Source organism: Trichosurus vulpecula, chromosome X (genome assembly GCF_011100635.1).
Source record: "Trichosurus vulpecula isolate mTriVul1 chromosome X, mTriVul1.pri, whole genome shotgun sequence".
Taxonomy (NCBI): domain Eukaryota; kingdom Metazoa; phylum Chordata; class Mammalia; order Diprotodontia; family Phalangeridae; genus Trichosurus; species Trichosurus vulpecula.
Genome location: NC_050582.1, coordinates 27,551,645 through 27,570,425, shown reverse-complemented (window position 1 = coordinate 27,570,425; position 18,781 = coordinate 27,551,645). Strand labels below are relative to the sequence as shown.

Genomic DNA, 18,781 nt, shown 5'->3' with positions numbered 1-18,781 from the left:
AGAGCTTGGAATTCCCTGTCCCTGTGATGAAAGTAGGGAAGAGTGAAGGGAAAGAAAAAACTGAAGTAGGTGCTGATATTACCCCATTTTACAGTTGAGAAAACGGAGACAGGCAGCAGTTAAGTGATGTGCCCAGGGTCCCACAGGTAGTGTCTCAAACAGGATTTTAACTTGGGTCTTCTAACTCCAGGCTCTAACCACAGCAAGACCTGGCTACCCCCATTTGATACCACAGTGCTTTCAAATCAAACAGGAAACAGTGATGTTCCCTGCAGATGTACAGGTTGATAAATCAATAGCCCGATAGGTATCACAGTGGATAGTACTAGACTTATAAGTCAGGAAGAGCTGAGTTCAAATTCTACTTATTAACTTTGATCCTTGGCAAATCACTTAACTCTCAGTCTCAATTTTCTTACTTGCAAAAGGAGATAATAGTACTTACTTCAGAGGAGTTGTTGGTGAGAACAAAACCAGATAATTTACATAATGTGCATTGCAAGCTTTAAAACATTATTAATTTGTTACATTGTTGGTGGAGTTGTGAACTGATCCAGCCATTCTGGAGAGCAATTTGGAACTATGCGCAAAGAGCTATAAAAATGTGCATACCCTTCGACCCAGCAATACCACTTGTAGGGCTGTATCCCAAAGAGATCACACAAGTGGGAAAGGGACCCGTACATAACAAAAATATTTATAGCAGCTCTTTTTGTGGTAGCAAAGAATTGGAAATCAAGGAGATGCCTTTCTTTATTATATCTTATTATGATTTTTTAAAATTTATTTAACATATTTAGTTTTCAGCATTGATTTTCACAAGAGTTTGAATTACAAATTTTCTCCCCATTTCTACCCTCCCCCCCACTCCAAGATGGCGTATATTCTGGTTACCCTGTTCCCCAATCAACCCTCCCTTCTGTCACCCCACTCCCCTCCCATCCCTTTTTTTCCCTTCCTTTCTTGTAGGGCAAGATAAATTTCTATGCCCCATTCTAGTTGCATGCAAACTTTTTTTTTCTTGTTTTTGAACATCTGTTTTTAAAACTTTGAGTTCCAAATTCTCTCCCCTCTTCCCTTCCCACCCACCCTCCCTAAGAAGTCAAGCAATTCAACATAGGCCACATGTGTATCATTATGTATAACCCTTCCACAATACTCATATTGTGAAAGACTAACTATATTTTGCTCCTTCTTAACCTATCCCCCTTTATTGAATTTTCTCCCTTGACCCTGTCCCCTTTCGAAAGTGTTTGTTTTTTATTACCTCCACCCCCATCTGCCCTCCCTTCTATCATTCCCCCTCCCTTTTTTTAATCTTCTTTCTTCTTTCCTGTGGGGTAAGATGCCCAATTGAGTATGTATGGTATACCCTCCTCAGGTCAAATCTGATGAGAGCAAGATTCACTCATTCCCCCCTCACCTGCCTTAAGGGGATGCCTTTCAATTGGGGAATGGCTAAACAAGTTGTGGTATATGAATGTAATGGAATACTATTATACTATTAAGAAATGGGGAAGATACGGACTTCATAAAACCTGGAAAGATCTACGTGATATGGTGCTGAGTGAGCGGAGCAGAACCAGGAGAAATTGCATACAACCACATTAATTCTGTGATGGCTAACTTTGGTAGACTTGGCTCTCCTCAGCAATACAAGGCTCAAAGACAGCTCCGAAGAACTCATGACAGAAAGAGCTATCTACATCCAGAGAAAGAACTATGGAGTCTGAATGCAGATTGAGGCAAACGATTTGCTCTCTTTTTTTTTTCCTTCTTTCTTGTGATTCCTTCCATTGGTCATAATTCTTCTTTACAAGTTGACTATTGTGTAAATAAGTTTAATGGGAAGGTATATGTAGAAGATATGTTGGCCTCCACATCATCTTGGGGGGGGGAGGGAAAGAAAATCTGGAACTCAAAATCATGTGGAACTGAGTTGTAAACTAAAAATAAAATAACTTTTACTAAATAATGCCTGGTGAAGGTCACTCCAATTGAGGCACTGACCCCTCTTGATAGCCAAAGTACTATAATTGAGTGCAAAGTAAAACATCTCAACCTGGACACAAACTTGTTTTCAGAAGTCTGACAGATTGCTTATAAGCCCATCTCAGTCAGATTTCCATTCCACAATGAGGACTAACAGGTTGGGCAGCCAAAAAACTACCAGTCTCTCCTTATATGTATATACTGACCAGTTTACTCTCCAACATCAAAGCAGGGACTCCTATCTTCATGCAACCCCAAGCCTTCTGCTACTCAGGCTTCAACTCCAAGAAGTGCTTTTGTTAGGGTCCCAGAAGCATCTGAGGGGCCACTCTCTCTCATCTCAGATAACATACAAGGCTCTCTCCACAGGATACTGGAAAGCATACCATCAAGGTGAGACTACAGCCCTTTCTTGAATAGTGCAATTTTTCCTGGCTAAAAGTGTTTTATCAATCAGGTTTGTTCAACCTGTGGGGTCTTTCTCATAGATGGGCAGTGATGTAAGGTCACAACTACCACAATGAAATTTAAGTATGGATGCCTAAGTTTTGGAGAGCTCAACAGAATGCCAACAAACCTAACTCATTTTGATTCTCTGGCACTGTTATCAAGTGTTTAGGCAGCCGGAGATGCCAAAAATCTTCACATTCTTTGTGGTAGAATAACCATTTCCATTCTCCTCGTTTCAATGCAGGGACTCCTATTAAGTGTGCCTTAACAACATCTCAAGCCCTCTGGAGCTCAAGATTTGACTGAGGGGTGATTTTGCAAGACACGCCTGAACAGGCACTTCAGGAAAGCTCTATTAAAGACAGTCAATTTTTTAAAATGCTAAAACAGTCGATATTTTTATTTTTATACTTCACGATACAAATAGAAGCTGCATTTCTGTCCCACCCTTCCTTTTTAAATTGTTTCTTCTTTGACAGGAAGCGGGAAATCTTCTTACACATTTGGAAACTACCCCTGGGGCAGTGTGCAAAAAGAAAAACTGCAAGCTACTACAATCATGACAAAATGCTCTAACTCCCTAAAAAGAATGCAAATTAAAAAGTTCCAAAGCTTCACTTTACACTCGTAAGATTAAGAAAGATGACAAAAGATGAAAACGGTCAAAGCTGGAAGGACTGTGGAAAGATAGCCACACTAATGCACTTTTGGTGGAGCTGTGAATTTGTCCAACAATTCTGAAAAATGATTTGGAATTACTCTAAAAAGTCACTAAAACACGCACAACTTTGACTCGGTGATACCACTATTGGCATATAACCCAAGAAGGGCAAAGATAGAGGGGCAAGGTCCCATATATACAAAAATATTTATAGCAGCACTTTTCGTAGTAGCCAAGAACTGCAAGCAAATAACTCATCAACTGAGAAACGTCAAATGAACTTATGGGATATGAAAGCAATGCACTATCACTGTACTACAAATATGAAGAAGTCAGAGAAATGTGGAAAGGCTTGTATGTACTAATGGGAGAGGGAAAGGAAGCAGGAACAAGAAAACAATTCACACAACAACCACAATATAAAGGAATACAACACTGAGATTTCGAAACTCTGATCAATGCATTATGCAACTGTGACTTCAGAGGACTGGTAAAGTATGTTTACTTTCCTTTGGCAGAGAGATGTTAAACTATAGGTACAGAACAAGGAATAAATTTAGACACGTCCAATGTGTTGATTTTTTTTTCACTGTGCTTATTTATCACAGGGGAGGAGGGATATAATGGTGGGGAGGGGAATAATGGGAAAGTGACAGTGATGTAAAAGAGTGCCAACATTTTAAAAGGGGAAGGGGGGGATGGGGAAAACCCATGTCTGAGACCCAGCACCATGATGTTCTGGTGAAATAGAACAAAGAATAGAAAAAAACTGAGAGATGGGTTTCTTTATATTCTCTCCATTTTATCTGTCTGGTCTGGGCATTGCTGGGCGAGTGGGCACCATCATGGGATGAGGAAGGGGCCTCATCATTGGAGGGCCAGGCATCATAGGCATGTGGCCTCCCATGGGCATCCTCATGCCAGGAGGTGGCCCCACAGGCATCATTCCAGGAGGGGGGGGCCCCATCATGCTAGGGTGAGGAGGTGGGATCATAGGCCCTCCTAGTGGAGGAGCAGAGAACAGGTTGGGAGGAATTCTTCCTTGCTGAAATGCAGTGGTTGTTTTATCAATCAGGCTCTGGGCTTGTTCTTCCATCCATTTTTGGTAATAGTCTCTCACATTCTCTTTGTGCTTCCTCCCACTGCAGTGTGTCTTCCTCACAGATGGAGAATCATGAGTGAGGTATGTATCGCAGTAATCGCAGTAAAACTTGGGCATGATGATGCACAGTTGTACCTTGTTCTGGCCAAGGTATCTTCAAAACAGACTGGCTGGCTTCCTCACCTTCACTGTATCTCTCAACAAGTTGTCCACATATGAGACTAACTTCAGGATGCTCTTATCTAATAAAACATGTAGAAAAGAAGGTCAAAGACAGAAAAAGGCTCCACATATCCTAGGAGACATAATAAAAGCTCATCAATTAGAGAACACTGAAAAAGTAGGAATTCAGAAAAACAGAATGACGACCAACTGCTGCAGAGATGTTATTTCAATTGAAAATAATATACACATGGGGCAATCAGAATATATGCCATCTTGGAGTGGGGGTGTGTAGAATTAGGGAGAAAATCTGTAATTCAAACTCTTGTGAAAATTAATGCTGAAAACTAAAAATATTAAATAAATAACAAAATTTAAAAAAAAAAAATAATACCCACCAGAATTCTAATATAAATGCAAACAAAGTTAAAAGACATCTGACCTCCAACTACAATGATCAATCTTGGTTCCAAAGGACAGATAAACCCATTTCCCTTTTTTTTTTCAGTAGAGATGTAGGGGCCACACATGAGCAAAGTCCCATAGATTGACAGATGTGGTCACTACTGCTCATAAGGAAACCTGAGTAACATTATATGCATGTTTTCCAAAAAAACAAGAAATTTATATACAGACATAGCATGTATGCACGAAGAACAGGTCCAGCAATAGGAAAGGACCTTCATTATGTTAGTGGAACAACTATGGAGTTGACTAACCTCATTTCTTCTATACCAATTTTCTTATACATTACACAAATATACACAAATTTACAAATACAAAAAATACAGTCTGAATTGCATTATAATTTGTTTTTGTTTCTAAATCCAGAGCTACCTATGAAGTTCTTTACATTCCATTACCTGACCACAATTCAGTCATTTACCTCCTGTTGGACATTTAGGTAGGTTCTTTTTCCTTCAGTTTGGGTTTTGTTACTATTGCATATAATGCTACGAAAATCTCTGAATATATTTTGTTTTGATAACATTCAGGGTCTTTTTCCAATAACGAAGATTATTGGATCAAAAGGTATAATTCATTTTAAATTTTTTTCAACTCAAGTCTAGAATGTTCCACATATATGTCTCCTTATTAGATATGGCCCAATGTACTAGGCCCAGGGGTGGGAAACCTGCGGCTTCACGATCACATGTGGCCCTCTAGATCCTCAAGTGTGGTCATTTGACTGAATCCAAACTTCACAGAACAAATCCCCTTAATAAAAAGGATTTGTTCTGTAAAACTTGAACTCAGTCAAAAGACAGAACCCAAGGACCTAGAAGGCTACAAGTGGGCCTCGAGGCTCCCAAGTTCCCCACCCCTGCTCTAGCTTGTGTCAAGATCTGTTTGAATGACTCTTAAACCTCTTCTCAACTAAAAACTGCCACTCCTCATAAGGGTAAAGATTGTAATATACACAATGACTTTAATAATGTAAAGACAGAGGCAAGCCCACTAATCTGGGTCCCAGAGGACATATGTTGAAACACAACTCCCTCCTTTCTGTAGAAAGGTGATGAGGACCAGAGATGCCTCTTATCTCTTCTATTTTCCCTGCCCTCATCCCCCTTTCCTTTTCATTATTCTATTTAAGCATATACTTTTATCCCCCTCCCTAAACTCTTATGTAAGTAGCCTCTCCCTCAAATTCAACTCCAATTAGGACATTAGACATCTAGGAGTGTTACAAAGGAAAAAAAAATGCATAAAGGACTGAAGCAGGGACCCAGTTTCTCACCTTTTGGGGCCTCTTTACTATGCCCAATCAGAGTCTAAGTTTCTTGAGAGGAGGGATTGTTTTATTTTTGTCTTTATTTATATAGCAAAGTACCTAATACACAACAGTCACTTAACAAACCTTTTTTTAAAAAATGGAATTGTCACACACCTGTGTGTCCTGCTGTAAACAAAACAAAACACCCATAACATTCAAACTTACCTGAGCAATAAAATGGGACCCAGCTCTTCAGACAAGATACTCAGCAGGGATCCTAAAGGATGGACTGCACCTAACAGAAAAAAAACAGACTCAACATTATGGTAACAGCTGACATCTGTATTGAGTTTTGTAATCCCTTCTTTAACCGGAATGAATTCTAGAAATTAGTATTGACAGAGTAAAAAGCCAAGGATAGAAGCTTGGCAGCACTAAATTTAGGGGTTGGTCTGAGGCTGTCCACAGAAATGAGCTGTCTAAATACTTTAGATAGGTGCATGGTGCATGGTTCAAAGTCCCTCCCTCAATCTTTCCTTTCATTCTCTCTTCTCGCACAAACCTTTCATTTATTCATTCACATAACAAGCATTCATTATGTGGCAGGCACTGGATTAGTAGTCTGGATACCAAAAGATGAAAAACAAAATAGTCTCTGCTCTCAAGAAGTTTAAATGTAGGGGGGAAAGGAATGTCAAACACAGATAAGGAAAGACAAAGTATCAAAAGTAATTCAGGCTGGGCCTCCGATAGGAGAGGTGCTTCAGCAAAGCCTGGAAGAAAGCTAGAGACTTTACAAAACAGAAATGAGGAGGCAGTGTATTACAGATCTGGACCATAAGATCCTAGTTTTAGAGCCAGAAGGGTCATTAGAGGTCACCGAGCTATCTCTCCTCTAAAAGCTCAAGGTAAGAAGTTATTTGCTCAGGTTCACAACAGGTGGTGAGAGTCCAGGTTCTGACTCCAAATCCAGTGACCTCTAATGTTCCTGAGTTCTCGAGGGCCCTGGGATGTGGAACTTAGCAACTCCTTAAGCCATCATCTCTTTAGCTTTATCCCTATACCATCTCATAGCATTCTTCTTTTTCAAAGACCACGTTCTAGAAAAAGTTGTCTACTTCCCTTGCCTCCACTTTCTCTCTTTTCCCACTCATCTCGACTATTTGTAATCTGGCTTCTGACTTATTACTCAACTGAAAGCAGATGTGCCAAAACCCAAACTTGCTAAACAGATATGGTTAGGATGTAAGTCTTTGTATTTATTCTCCCCTCCTACGTACACTGAATTGGCATTTGGATGCAGAGTCCCATCAGAAAAAGCCCAGATCCTTAAGAAACAACAGGTAACATTCTGACTTCCTGCCCCCTTTGCCCCAGCCCGCCAACTACAATCTGGAACCGAAAAGGAAGGAGCATCCCTAGTACACCTCGACACTAGAACTTTTCCAGTACAAAGAGAAGGCTAGGAAGCCATCTTGTAAACTGCCACTCAGAACTCGGGAGGACTGCAGTGCCCCTCCCCCTTCTAGCCCTCCAGGAGACCTGCATGGACGATGCCAGAAATACAGGTCATTTGGACTTGTACGTTTAGTACCTGGCATTTCTCCTTTTCCTTTCTTTACCGTAGACACCTATTCAACATAATCCTTCACTTAGAGAGACCTTTACCACCAAATGTAGAAAATGAAACTAATCAATGTAACTGATCACATTTCCTTAATTTAAAACTCCGATTCAAAGACCCCTCAAAATGGTGCCTTTGAGGAGCCGGAATTGAATTATTAATTTCAGCTAATTTTATAGCGCTTTACATTTTGCTGTTTTTCTCCTGATAAGTCAATTTTATAGACAAGGAACCTGAGGCTCATATATGTGGAGCGATCCAAGAGCTGCTGGAAAAACCAGACTACGTCCAGCGATTCTGCCTTCAAATCCTGCTGTAGGAGGAAAAAAAAAATAGATCGGCCAGTATTTCCTAAGCATCCACTATGTGTGAGGAGCAAAAATGAGAATGTTGAGGGGTAGAGTGTCACGGCATCAAACAAATGGGGGTGGGGGGAGACAGGAAGAGAAGTGCCATCAACGAAGATCACGGTATCACCCAAGGCTAGAATTTAGAGGCCATCTTTCTCCAGCCCTTCATTTTTATGGATAAAGAAGTTAAGGCCCAAAGAGGTCAAGGGCCTCGTTCAAGGTCACGTAAACAGAATAGTAATTGGCAAGGGGCAAATCTGAAGCCAAATCCCACGGATTCCAAATCCCTTTTACCGCAAGCCACGAGACTTTTGGGGGGGAGGAAAGGGGGGAGATAAACGGGGACTTGTACTTATGAAGAATGGCCGACAAGGAGCTTGTTTGTAAATGAAGAGGGTAGAGGAGCTTGAAGCGTTGGGAAAGAAGGGACAAAGGCAGGGGGTGGCAAGGGTGAGCGCAGGAGATAGCGCCACGCGGAGCGCAATGAATGCTGCAATGGACGCCACAAAGCACCTCCCTGGCCGCTCTCCTCCTCCCCACTCCTTCCCCTTTCCTTCCTCCTACTCCCTCCCTTCTTCCTCTTCAAACAAGAAAGAACCATACTAAGAGAAATTTCCGTGGACAGGCAGAGAGGATTTCTCGGGGCTCGTCGCCATGTCCGCACTTACCCCAGCAACGAAGAAGACGAGGGCACACCGCCGCCGACTGCCTGAAACGCCTGGCCGACCGGGGGCGGGAGAGGAGGAGAAGGGGAGAGAGGGAAAGGGGGAGAGAGGGAGGGAGAGAGAGAGAGAGGGCAACAGAAGGCGAAAGAGAACGGGAGATCAACCGCGCCCAGCTCGGTCTTGGGAGAGAGGGCCGCAGCTGCGGGGCTTCCTAGCTCGCAGTTTACTGCGCAAGTCCCGAATTCGGCGGTTTCTAAGCTCAGAGGGCGGGGCGGGGCAGAATAAGGGGCGGGGCTTGGAGGCGGGGCAGTGGGAGAGGAGGAGGGGAGGGGAGGGGAGGGGAGGGGAGCGGAGGGGAAGGCAAAGGAGGGGAAAGGAGGGGAAAGGAGGGGAGGGGAAGAGAACGAAAGCGGGGAGCTGCCTTAAACCCCTGGAGAAGTAAATCTCTTTTATGGGTCCAATCCTTTGTTTTTTTGTGAATTAGGAAATTGACTTAGAAAACCATAAGATTATAGCCTGGAAAGACCTATAGAGATCATTTCCTCCAGGCACTCATTTTGTAGATGTCAAAATGACTTCCAAGAAGGAAGTGATATATAAAGTCTGAGTTAGGAGCTGAAATGGTTTTTAAAGGTAATCACATCCCATGCCTTCATTGTCTAGAGGAGGAAACAGGCCCAAGGAAGAGCAGTGACTCCAACACATAGTAGGTGCTTAATAAATGTTAAACTGAGTTAACCTATAGAATCCCAGGGTTATGAGCTGAAAGAACCTTTAGGAATAATCTTTCCCAATCCTTTCTTGTAGAAAACTAAATCTAAAATCAGTTATATTTTTTTTATTGTATTAGCATGGCCCAATCACAAGTAGTGAATCTCCAAATATTCGTCACCTTCTATTACTATATAGTGTTTTGTAGATATAATAATATATTGTATCTTGGTGATTTAACTCCCAAATGATGCATGAATTGTCATCTATTTCCAACACCTTCATTTCACATTTAGTGAAATTATAAAATGTAAAATTAGTGAAACTGTAGCTTAGAAAGGTGAAAGGACTTTCAGGAGTATGGGATTATAAAATGGAAGGGTCATTATAGATACTTCCAGCACCTTCATTTTATAGATTAGGAAACGGATACTGAGAAATACAACTATTTACAGTATCATAGAACTTTGAGTTGAGACTATCTTCTTCTGCCTCATCTTTTCAAGTGGGAAAACTGAGGCTTAAAGAGGGCAAGTGACTTCCTAAGAAAGGCAAAAGACAGTCCCTGCCCACAGGGAGTTCACAGTCTAATCTAGAAACATGCAGGCAACTATATGCAAACAAGCTTATTACTGGATAAATTGGAAATAATCAACAGAGGTAAAGTACTAGAATTAAAAGGAATCAGGAGAAACTTTTTGTAGAAGAGAAGCCAGGGAAGCCAGGAGGCAGATCTAATGGCCTTTTCTCAAACCTCATCCTTCTTAACCTCTCTTTACAGCCTTTGACACTGTATTTAAATCACCCTTTTCTTGATACTTTCTTCTCTCTAGGTTTCCACTCTCTCCTGGTTCTCCTTCTACCTATCTGACCAATCCTTCTCAGTAATCTTTGCTGGATCTTCTTCTAGGTCATGCCTACTTTGAGAACAAATCAACAGCAACAACAACTAATTGTAGGTATCCCACAGGGCTCTGTCCTGGGCCCCTTTCTCTGCTCCCTCTCTACTATTTCACTTGGTGATTTCATCAGCTGCCATAAATTCAATGATATCTCTATACTGATGATTCTCAAATCTACTTAGCATTATCAACATCACCTCTAGCTACCTACAGACATCTAGAACTGGATGTCCAGTAGACATCTTAAACTTAACACATCCAAAACTGAACTCATTGTCTTTCCCTCAAAACCCTCCTACCTCCCCTATTACTAGGGAGGGCAACACCTTCCTCCCAGTCCCCCATGCTCACACCTTAGGGATCATCCTCTACTTCTCATTCTCTCTCACATGGGTATGCTGATAAATGTTTAACAACAGGCTCTCTGGGAGGGGTGCATTCTTAAAATATTTTAAAGTTTAATCTGCAATATTAACATTTTATCCATCATTTAAAGTCTAGAAAATCAACAAAATGAATCAAGCCTTGATTTATAGTGTTCATCAATTTCTGAGGTATAACTGCTCACACTGAAAATTTAACATTATCCTCAGCGCACCCCTGAATCTCTGTCCCTGACCCAATATCTAGTTTCTTGCCAAGGCTTGTTGATTTTTCCTTCCTAACATCTCTTCTCTACATTGCTTTCTTTTCTCTGACAGTACTACTCACTAGGTGCAGGCCCTAATCACCTTGGGCCTAGGTAATTGCAGCAGCCTGCTGGTTGGTCTCATGACTCAAGTCTCTCCTCACTCAAGTCCATCATCTTATTCAACTGTCAAAGTAATCTCCCAAACCACCAATTTGACCACGTCATTCCCCTTTTAAATAATTTCCAGTGGCTGACTATCATCTCCAGAATCAAATATAAAAGCCTCTGGAATTCAAAGCTCTTCACAACCTGGCCTCCTCCTACCTTTTCCTATCTCCTTAGGCCTTACTCTTCCCACGTACTCTGCAATGCAGTAACACTGGTTTCCCTGCTGTTCCTCATACAAGATACTCCATATACAGACTCAGAGCATTTTCAGTGTTCTCCCTGTTTGGAATTTTCTTTCTTCTCATCTCTACCTTCTGGCTTTCCTGAAGTCCCAGCTAAAATCTCACCTTCTTTAGGAAGTCTTTCCTGATCGCCCTTAATTCTAGTACTCTCTGTTGATTATTTCCAATTCATCCTGTCTATGGCTTGTTTCTACATAGTTGTTTGCATGTTGTCTCCCTCATTAGAGCGAGCTCCTTGAAAGAAGAGACTGTGCTTTGCTTCTCCGGTGTCCCCAGAACTCGGCACAGTACCTGGCACATATAAATGCTTAAGAAATACTTTTTAGCAGAGCCGGGAGAACATTGTACACAACCACAGATATATTGATTCTGTGATGACTAACCTTGATAGACTTGCTCTTCTCAGCAATACAAGGTTCAAAGATAACTCCAAAGGACTCATAATGGAGAGAGCCATTTACATCCAGAGAAAGAACTGTGGAGTCTGAATGCAGATCGAGGCAAACTATTTGGTCACCTTTTTTTTTCCTCCTTTTTTTTTGGTTTTATTCCTTCTCTCTCATGATTCATTCCATTGGTCATAATTCTTCTTTACAACTTGACTATTGTGTAAATAAGTTTAATGCAAAGTTATATGTAGAAGATATATCCGATTCCATGTCGTCTTGGGAGGAGGGGGGAGGGAAGGGAGGGGAAGAAAATCTGGAACTCAAAATCATGCAGAACTGAGTGTTGTAAACTAAAAATAAAAAAAATCTTAATTAAAAAAATACTTTTTAACTGACTGACTTTTGTGATCATAGGATTGTGAACTAGAAAAGTTCTTGGAAGTTATCTCTTCTGATCTATTCATTTTATAAATGGTGAAACTTGGACCCAGAGAAAGGCAAGGACATATGGCATCACAAGATTATAAATTGGAAGGGCCCTTAAAGATCAACTTGTCCAATCCCTTTGATGTTACTGATAGGGGAAAGAATTTAAAAGATCATAGAATGTCTGAACTATACGAGAGCCCCTTGTCCAATCCCTTCATTTTACAGTGTCGAAACAGACCTAGACAGGGGAAGAGACTAGTAGGATTACGAGCTAGCTGACATTTCCTCTGATCCCTTCGTTCTGAAGATGGGGTAACTGAAGCCCAGTCTTTCCCAAGGTTGCAAAATGCTTTAATAACAAAACCATAATTGAAACCTGGCCTGCTGACTTTCAAATATGTAAATCTTTCCATTCTAGCGGGTTGTGGCTGAAAATAATGCCGTAGGAAGTTAATAAGATCTCCAGGAGACCACGTTGCCTAGCAACAAGCAGGCTATAGGTCCGGAAGAGGGATGGAGAGAAGAGGGTGTGTGCCCCATGGTACCAAAAAGCCCACAGACATTTCCTCGTAGCCAGGTACTGTGATAAGACGCAGGCTCCCCTTTATCTTCCATTCCCTGTCCCTCCCTTCTCTCTTTTTTCCATCCCTGGGCCCCAAGCTAGCTCCCCACAAATGGCTGTAAGTGGGCATACTACCAAAAAACTGAGGCCTGAAGAGGAACCGGAAGTCCTCCGGGGAGAGTGGTCTGGCTTCCTGCCGCTCGGTGGCCCATGCGCGGCCGCTTCCTTCCATGCCCACACTGCCTCAGAGCTTTGCTAAGTGCGGGTGTTTGCGTGTCAGGGGCTGGCGAGCCTGAGTCCCCAGGGCCGTGATCTTGCCCCTAACTGTCCCCTTCCCAAGGAGGGACTCCTCCAATGAGCCAGGTGGGGCAAAGCACAGACCGGCCAGGCGAAACAACTTCCAATCTACTCACTCCCCTTAACAAAATAAGGAGAATTCCTGAACTCCCAAAGCTTCGAAACCCCTCCCCAATCCCATTGAAGGAGCCCTAGAGAGGCCTCACGGTGTGTTCATGACAGATCTGTCTTCCAGTACCTCTAAGCCAGAGTGCAATTAGTGAACATCATTTCTTTAGTCTTGTTAAACACCTTCAAGATCCAGGTCTAGAGCTGGAAGGGATTAAAAAGGCCCACTAAACTGAAGCCTTCATTTTTTCAGAGTTGGAAACTAAGGCCCAGAAAAGTCCCTTGCTCAGTATCCCAAAGATAGTGTCAGACGTGGGACTTGGTCCTCTGTTTCCAGATTCCTCACGAACCCCTATTTCCAAATTGAGTCACTTTGGGATCAGGTGAAACATTTTCTTATGGATTGGGAATTGGCTTACAAACAGAAAAGGGAGAGTAGGGATAAATTTAAGGCTTCTCTAAATGAAAAAATGTGGAGCTGGGTTCAGGTATTGTCTTTATTAGACATTTTCTGTAAAATGATGTTGTTACCTAGACAAAAAGAGGATGTCCTTTGCCCTCTAGGAGTTTACATTCTACTGGGGGAAACACTATATAAACAGCTGGAGAAGGGAGGTAGGGTGGGGAGGTGCAGGAAAGGCTTCATTAGGAAGAACATTCGAACTAAACCTTGAAGGAAGCTAAGGTTTCAAAGAGGATGAGGTGAAGGGTGACAACCTTAGATGATGTTGTCAGGTTCTTCACAGAATTTCTCTCCTTCCTCCATAGTTCAATTCAGCAAGCATAAGCAGCTACTATATGCCAACTACTTACATAGACTGCCATTATTGTAATAACAATTTGTCTTTTCCTGCTTATCTTAAGCTTTGTTAGGCGAAATGACCAAGTATCCCAGGGAATTTTTTTATGTTACTAGGCATTGTTTCATTCTTTGTATTTCTATTCCCAGCACTTGACAAATGCTTGCTTGCTTGGTTGATTGATTGATTCATTCATTCATTTTTATCTTGAACACATGATGAAGTCATTGGCCACCAAATCTTGTCTTTCAGAAGAGAACCTGTGAACCGCCCTTCCATTTAGCTGCATTTAAAAAACAATAATGGTTTCTGGTTTCATTCATAATGAGAACTATTAAATGAGATAATATTTGTAAAGTCCCTAGCACATAGTAGGCGCTTAATAAATGTTTGCTGTCTTCCCCCCAAGAATGGCAATACAGATCAGCTTCAGTAATGTGTCATTAGACAAAAATCATGCATTAAGAGTGCCAATTGTTAACTTAATGTTTGTTATATCATCCAAGGGGGCCCACCAGAACTAAGCAATTTTGTCTTTTTCGTGTGTAAAAACATTCAATATCCAGTGGCCAACCTGCTGGCCATGAGCCTTTCTACGCTTAGCTAAATTAGTCCTAGAGCAGGAGATACACTCTGGAGCCAGAACCACACTCAGATTCTTTCCAATTTCATAGTCTTCCAGATATACTCCACTGGCATAGCTTTGGGGAACCCCCGATCACTTCCATGCTACAATATGTCCAGATCTAAAATATATAGGAAAGTAAAGCCAAATGACCTAGGAGCCAAAGTAGACCATTCCCAGAATATAACTAATATAATAGGTACTGTAAAAGTATCTAGCTGTAGTCAGGGCTGGGTGTCATTGGAAAAGTTACTTAAAACAGAAACCGAAAATGTTATCCTATCTTCATGTACGAAACTACATGTGTGGCCACATCTGGAATACATTTTAAACAAAGTGCTTATGATGCTTTTGTTTTTTGGGGGGGGGGCGGGGCAATTGGGATTAAGTGACTTGCCCAAGGTCACACAGCTAGTACATGTGACAAGTATCTGAGGCCGGATTTGAGCTCAGGTCCTCCTGACTCCAGGGCCAGTGCTCTACTGACTGCACCACCTAGCTGCCCGAGCTTATGATGCTTTTAAAAACCTCCCTATCTTCTAATGACTTTCTGTCTCTCCCCAACAGAACCCTCTCTTGTAACAAAGAAATATATACTTAAGCAAAATGGATCAACACATTGGATGTTTTGTACAGTGTGTACTTCATGAAATGCAATTTTCACTGAACCTCGAGAATGACAGAAGTGAATTGTAGAAGGAACAAACAAGGACTAAAATGAATGAAGGCACTATCATTAGATTCCACCTATGTAACTTGATTTGTAGAGGCTGGAGAGCTATTTATTTTGTAAAAGCTAAAGGGAATCTTTTCTGAAATTTTTGCGTAGGAACTCAGAATTTAACAGTATCATTGGGCTTTTTCTGTGAGGTATGCTAAAATCTGAAGATTCTCTGAATTTATCTTAAATCACTCCTTTGTTCTATATGCACCAAAAACATAGTAACATTTCAGGATAAACAAATGGAGAAAGGTTTGGCATCCAAACCCTTGGACCAAAGGTGATTTTGATCTAAAGATTTCTGTTCCAAATTTGAAATTTGAACTTTAAATCCTTCCAGTCACTTGGTAAATCATCTTTCTCTTATTCTCTCTTAGTCTTTTTATCAGTTAGTCAATTAACATTTATTAAGCACCCACTAGGTGGTAAAGTGGATAGAATGCCAGTCCTGAAGTCAGGAAGACTCATTTTCTCGAGTTCAAATGTGGCCTCAAACACTACTGTGTGACCATAGGCAAGTCACTTCACCCTGTTTGCCTCAGTTTCCTCATTTGTAAAACGAGCTGGAGAAGGAAATGGCAAACTACTCCAGTATCTCTGCCAAGAAAACCCCAAGTGGGGTCACAGAAAGTTGGACACAACTGAGATGACTCAACCATAAGAAGTAGCTTTGGAGAGAGGAGTTTCAACTGAATTGTGAGGTTGGAAGCCAGATTATAGAGTTATGAAGAGAGTGAAGGTCCTAGGAAGGTGCCCTTTGTAGATGACCTTCTCTAGGAGTGTAGCAACAGAAGAGAGGAGACACAGAGCTAATAGGGATGTATGGATCAAGCGAGGGTTTTTTGAGAATGGGTGAAGATATGAACATGATTCTAGGCAGTAGGGAAGCAGCCAGCAGGGAGAGATTGAATATGAGTAAGACAGGGATAATTGAGGCCACAGTCTGCTGCAGAAGACAGGATGGAGTGAGATCACTTGTACATAAAGAGGGCTCTCATCCCTCCAAGTGTTGCGAGCCTCTCCCCGCTCCCATAATCAATCAGTTATTAAGTCCTGTGTTTCAACTTTTATAACATGTCTCAGAAACCTCCTTCCCTCCTCCAACACTGCCACCCTGGTTCTGGCTCTTCTCACCTCACTCCTGGTCTTCTGGTTGGTGTTCCTGCCTTAAGTTTCTCCCTCCTCCATGCCATCCTCCATTCAGCTGCCAAAGTGGTCTTCCTAAAGTGCAACTCTGACAGTGTCATTCCTCTATTCAATGGCTCCCTATCATGTCCAGGATCAAATATCAAATCCTCTGTTTGGCATTCAAAGCCTTTCATAACCTGGCACCTTCCTGCCTTTCCAGTCTTCTTATACCTTACCCCTTCCTGATCCAGTGACATTGGCCTCCTGGCTATTCTTACAAAAAAACTCTGTCTCCTAACTCTAAGTACTCACTGACAGTGCCCCATGCCTGAAATATTCTCATCTACTCCTCCTAGCTTCCCTGGCTTCCTTCAAGCCTCAGCTAATGTCCCGCCTTCTGCAAGAAGCAGTTCCCAGTCCTCCTTCATCTTAGGGCCTTCCCTCTGAAACTACTCCAATTGATCCTGTATATACCTAGTTTGGATGTGGTTGTTTGCATGTTGTCTCCCCCATTGGATTGGGAGCTCCTTGAGAGCAGGGACTGTTTGTGGTTTTCTTTTGTTTTTTTTCTTTCTTTGAATAACCATCACTTAGCACAGTCCCTGGCACATAGTAGTTGCTTAATAAATTCTAGCTGATGGACTGTTCTTGTTTCTTTTGTGTCCCCAGTGCTTAGCACAGTGCCTAGCACATAGTTAGCATTTAATAAGTGCTTATTGACTGACTGATCACTCCAAGAGCTAACCACAGAGGGACTTATTTCAGTGCCTAGTATCAGACTAAGATTCAAGGGAAGCCATTAGGCTCAGGAACAGAGACTAGTGGGTGGGCACATAGGAGGGGTAGCACTAGTTCTGAGCAGCCACAGAGACCCAAGGACCTACTAGCCAGCTGACCAACACCATGATCAAGCTCCAAGCTGTTTTCAAAAACAAATGGGAGTAGTTGAGCTGGAGTGGAATTGGAGAAAGTCCAACAAATCAGTTCTGTGAAGACCACCCGGTATGGATGACTCCAGATGGATCTTGACATGTGCTTTCCCTTTCACGTGATTGACTCCTCCCCTTTTCTAGTGAGGAGTAATATGAGTTCCATTTGATCTGTATTTGACTGTCAATTTTCCCCCAGGGGGTGAGGTGGGGAATGAAGGAAAGGAGAGGAATAAACTTTGTCTGCCCAAACCATTTTGAGGCCAGAGTACATTTCCAATATGATTACTGTTCTGGGTTTAAGGGGGACGCATTTTTAGGATTAGATCTTTGATATTCCTGGGGCCATTCTAATTAATATAACATGTTTCTCTTTTACAGGACAGAGTAAAATTTTTGTTTTCAATTTCTTTTAGATTACACTACTAAGAAGGAGTGTGACCTAATCTGTATCTATTCCAAAGATTTCAACTCATAAATTTTTATAAATGGAAGGCACAGAGGTGGGATTAAAACTTACATCTGCCTCTTAGTCTTGAATACTTTCCCCTCCAGGGGATTCTGTTGGCAAGACTCCCAGGATTCCTCATGACTCCAGCTTTGGAGCAAATTGTGATAGTAAGGGGTAGCCTGCAGGGAAACTCAATAGAAAATAAATAGTCATAAAATGTCATTCCTGACTCCAGGCCCACTGCTCCAGTCACCTTGCCACCTAGCTACCCTAGGTACAGGATAAATAGGAAACAATTGGGGACAGCTAGGTGGTGCAGTGGGTAGAGCACCGGCCCTGGAGTCAGGAGGACCTGAGTTCAAATTTGACCTCAGACACTTGACACACTAGCTGTGTGACCTTGGGCAAGTCACTTAACCCCAATTGCCTTGCCTTCCCCCCTTCTAAAAATAGGAAATAATTAACAGAGAGAAGTCACTAGAATTGAGAGGAATTGAGGAAGGCTTTCCAGTAAAAGATGCTTGGGACTTAAAGGAAGCCAGGGAGATCAGTAGTTGGCACTGAGCAAAGAGAGCTTCCAGGCAAAGGGAACACACTCCAGGCTTTAGAACTGGAAAGAAGGTGCCTTATAGGCTATCTAGGCCAGCCCTTTGGTTTTATAAAGGAAGAAGGAGAGGCCCTGAAAGGGAAAAGGCCTTGCCTAAGGTTACTTCAGAGCAAAGTCAGGGTTCAAACTTGTGCCTCTGACTCCAAATTCACTGCTCTTTGTATTATGACATATATCTAATTGATGTTTATACTCTGAACTCTGGGTTATCAGGGGACTCCTGAGGCATGTCCTCTGTCTTCAGGGTCAATCTGGGCCCACAGGCTTAACCCTTGTACCTCTTTCTCTTTCTCTGCTCTGGGGCAGCATAGCAGGGAAGCAGTGGCACCATCTAGGGTTTAAAGCAAAGAGCCCTAAC

General features: G+C 42.1%; 1 protein-coding gene across 1 annotated transcript; it reads right to left on the bottom strand.

Annotated features, from left to right (window-relative positions):
- Window positions 1-2,811: 2,811 nt before the first annotated feature.
- On the bottom strand, window positions 2,812-8,957 carry LOC118832875 (U1 small nuclear ribonucleoprotein C). Its single transcript, XM_036740257.1, has 3 exons — window positions 8,727-8,957; window positions 6,310-6,379; window positions 2,812-4,447 (listed from the first exon to the last, which is right to left on the bottom strand). The coding sequence occupies exon 3, from the start codon at window positions 4,320-4,322 to the stop codon at window positions 3,906-3,908; it is 417 nt and encodes a 138-aa protein (XP_036596152.1). The 5' UTR covers window positions 4,323-4,447; window positions 6,310-6,379; window positions 8,727-8,957; the 3' UTR covers window positions 2,812-3,905.
- Between the last annotated feature and the right edge of the window lie 9,824 nt (window positions 8,958-18,781).